This window comes from Bombus impatiens, unplaced genomic scaffold (assembly GCF_000188095.3).
Source record: "Bombus impatiens unplaced genomic scaffold, BIMP_2.2 scf_0164, whole genome shotgun sequence".
In the NCBI taxonomy this organism is placed as follows: Eukaryota; Metazoa; Arthropoda; class Insecta; order Hymenoptera; family Apidae; genus Bombus; species Bombus impatiens.
The window spans coordinates 79,287-82,757 of record NT_176583.1 but is presented as its reverse complement, the minus strand read 5'-3'; the positions used below and the strand labels follow the sequence as shown (position 1 = coordinate 82,757).

General features: G+C 30.5%; 1 protein-coding gene across 2 annotated transcripts in view; it reads right to left on the bottom strand.

Annotated features, from left to right (window-relative positions):
• Positions 1-1,343: 1,343 nt before the first annotated feature.
• The window catches only part of LOC100745208 (odorant receptor 24a-like), a 19,045-nt gene continuing 16,917 nt past the window's right edge, over positions 1,344-3,471 (bottom strand). Inside the window, exons 3-6 of one of the 2 annotated variants that reach the window (XM_003487566.3) lie at positions 2,713-2,812; positions 2,548-2,649; positions 2,320-2,475; positions 1,344-2,233 (exon numbers count right to left, since the gene is read on the bottom strand). In XM_003487566.3, the coding sequence (XP_003487614.3) occupies positions 2,168-2,233; positions 2,320-2,475; positions 2,548-2,649; positions 2,713-2,812 (424 nt within the window). In that variant the 3' untranslated portion in view covers positions 1,344-2,167. The remainder of the gene's footprint in view (positions 2,234-2,319; positions 2,476-2,547; positions 2,650-2,712; positions 2,813-3,471) is intronic. The other variant, XM_033319545.1, reaches the window with a different exon arrangement.

The window sequence follows — 3,471 nt, the reverse complement described above, 5'->3', positions numbered from 1 at the left end:
CTCCCGTTGACGTCTCTCCTAGCGACTACGTCTCCCCGCGACTGGTCGAAGAAACACAAGCAATATTAAAAACTATGCAATCCAGTTATGCATTTATGAATTCAAAGATCTCATCGTTATAAAGAATACATATCTTTACTATTAATATGTATTACTATTATTGCATATATAATTAATAAAATATTATTTCATAAATTACATCCAAACAAAGTTAAGAGCTTTACACATTTCCGTTTACACATAATTTGACAAAATAATGTTTCGAACGAAAGCTAATAAGCTCTCAATCGGCTACAAATTTCAATGCATGAAATTTCCAAAAAATTGTTTTTTCGATAAAATGTCAAGGTGACTTTATACTACGATCTTAAAATGACCTTGAATCTTGAAACATCCTATAACAGCAACAGACATTTTATTCATCAATATTGAAGGAGTTCTCAGTTGTTGTAACAAATATCGAATATTCAACGAATAGATACTACAACGATATTAAATCATTATTACTGTTAAATTTATATCGTAAATATATTATTTATTTTTAATACTTACTTAGGTTGTTCACAGTTTAAAGCTTATTCATGTTTTTGATTCAAGTGAACAATTTTGAAGATAAGAACGTCACTGAGTTGTACATGCATAATATATTATCTATACACGTTATTATACTATACATGCATTATTATATTATAGAATTGCTACCAACTGCAGCTTATTTGAATGATGAAAAAATGTTATTTGTAAATTATTCTTGATAAGTTCTCTTTTCTGCACAATACCTCTTATGAAACAACTAATTATTTATGTTACGATTTTCATACCTTTCATTCAATAAACATGCAAATAATATCAATATATGTATTATATTGTGAAATATAATTAGTATTTAATAGTTTGGTATTTTTATATATTTCATGGTACCCTTTTTAATGTACGTCCTAAAATGACGTATTTCTGCGAAATTTTCATTAAATGGAATCTAAAATATCTCGAGAACACTTTTTAAGGAAGTTCATACAAATAATATTTCTTTCCATAACAACTCCACAGATATGGAACAGGAACAGATATTTTCTTAAACGGAGATATAAGTTCGAACAGAATATAAGTTGAACAGAATTCAAGAAATGAAAGTTAACTGTTTACTTTGGTCCCTGTTCCCTATAGATATAAAAGCGCAATTTTACATTTTGCTAACAGAATAACTCAGTTCATTACGAATATTTACTGCATCCTGTTACTTTTTAATGTTTCTGGTTATATAGTTGCATTTATTTGAATAACGACAATAATGATAATACACAACAAATAAATACAACAACAACAACATATAAATAAGTTACAAAATGCATTTTCTTTAATAATAGCTTGTAAGAACCGTAAAGTAAATAGATTTTATTTCTACAAAACTTTACGAATAAGCTTAAAGCGTTTGATACAGAAATCAATCTTCTAGCACAATCTTATAATCCAAGAAGAAGGTACTACCACAAAGCGGTAATACAAATTCAAATTATAATTTGAATACACATAATTTGATAAACACAATCTGCACAACATCAGTGCAGTATGTACTGTCACCCCAAATACATCCTCCGGAGGCACGATGGACTACGTCAATGTTGGAAGCTGCACTATTTTTATTCATCGACAATGTACTATTTCAAAGAAATGTAATATATATTTGGTGCAGGAGTATCGTAACAATATCATATAATGTAAACGGCCCTATCAGCTGCTACCTCTACTCTTACAGCCTAGGGTAATCCCCTAAGCTTCACACTAAATGGTATATCAACCTTCAACATATACGCTCAGCTATAACAGATGTGAAGTATCCGATTGTTACGACAAACACTTTGTATTAATCATAATATTACGAATAATGGAACAAGAATTTTAACTAGTCATCAATCATGCAACTAATTATAAGTAATGTAACTGTTACAATATACAGAGTCACATTTTTTAACAGTGATTCCTGTTTATTCGTCTATTTGTGCATTACGCAACAAGTTCACAGTTTGATATAAGTATTACAATTAGTTTTCACCGATATTATAGCGTCGACATTTTACTAATTGCGGAACTTACTTCGTAATCGTGATGCTAATCATGATCGTAACGAAAACTTCATTATATGATAAAATTAATACTCTGGATACGCTTATGTAGAATTATCTCCTATCGCGGCACGCAAAGCGGTGAAGATGGACATGGCATTGGATAGATACTGAAATGTCACCAATTTGTTATTCATATGTTATCCTTCGTTGATATATTTATCGCAATTGACATTTGAATATTAACTTGTCGTACCGAACAATAATAACGGAGAGAGAGCTCTGGTAACACGCAACTGACAGACAAAGTTACGGGTTCTTGAAATACTAATACGTTCAGTAAATTTTTTTGTATTTCTAACGTCTGTTTATACCATATCAAGTTGTATGCACTTCGTGAAACATTTGCGCTCTAAGAAATGTGATAGATCGATTGTAACAAATAAATTATATACAAATTACGATTACATAGAACATGACTTACCATTTCTCTTAAGTGGTCAGCAGGCCATGCGTACATGAAAACTTCCGTAAGTACAGTGAGAGATACGATTACGAACTGCAGTTTTAGAAGTAGTGGTGAATTCTATTTAGAAATAGTATTATCAAGTCGTTATATTATACGTAAAGCACAAGAAGTCTCACTTACCACAATTAATATAATTCCACCAAAAGTCAAGACAAGTGTACTTATTATTATTGAAAAAAGTACCATAATACGGAAATTATTTAGCACTTCCTCTGCGTACCTAAAGGAATAGAACACTTACAACGAACGTAAATGTATCATTCGATCTATACTTTGTAAAATATTGGGTAATTATATCGATCAGACTACAATTCATCGATTTCAATAATTTTCAAATAAGTTACCAGGGTTATTATTCTGACTAATTTCACTTATATATATAACTGTTGTTTAATTTTAGTTTTCGAAACATTTTTTGTTTTAATTAAAATTTAAAAATTTTATGTTCATTAAAATTATTTCGATACCTTTTACTTTGTTGTAGATCAAATGTGCGTTAAGTTTGGGTGAAATTTAACCCTGGTCGCGAATTTGTGTTTTTTAATGATGTTTATTTGACCCAAAATACAATTTTAAATACATTTTGGTATTCACAATAAACTATGAATTTTGGTAATGATGTTAGGTGTTAGGTAATAATGGTGTTAGGCAAGGGTACCGATACACGACGGTACGACGTAGCCATACTATATTATATGTCGGCGCTTTACATTTTTTGTGTTTAATACAAACTTTGGGATTAAACCGCTGGGGAGCGGAGCTTTTATATGATTTTATTTTTTTTTTATTTTTTCTGTCCTAAAAACTTGGTTGCAAAACAGGACGCTTCGGTAGTCTGCTTTTTGGGTGCTGTGTAACTTTGGGAGGGACGGGATGGGG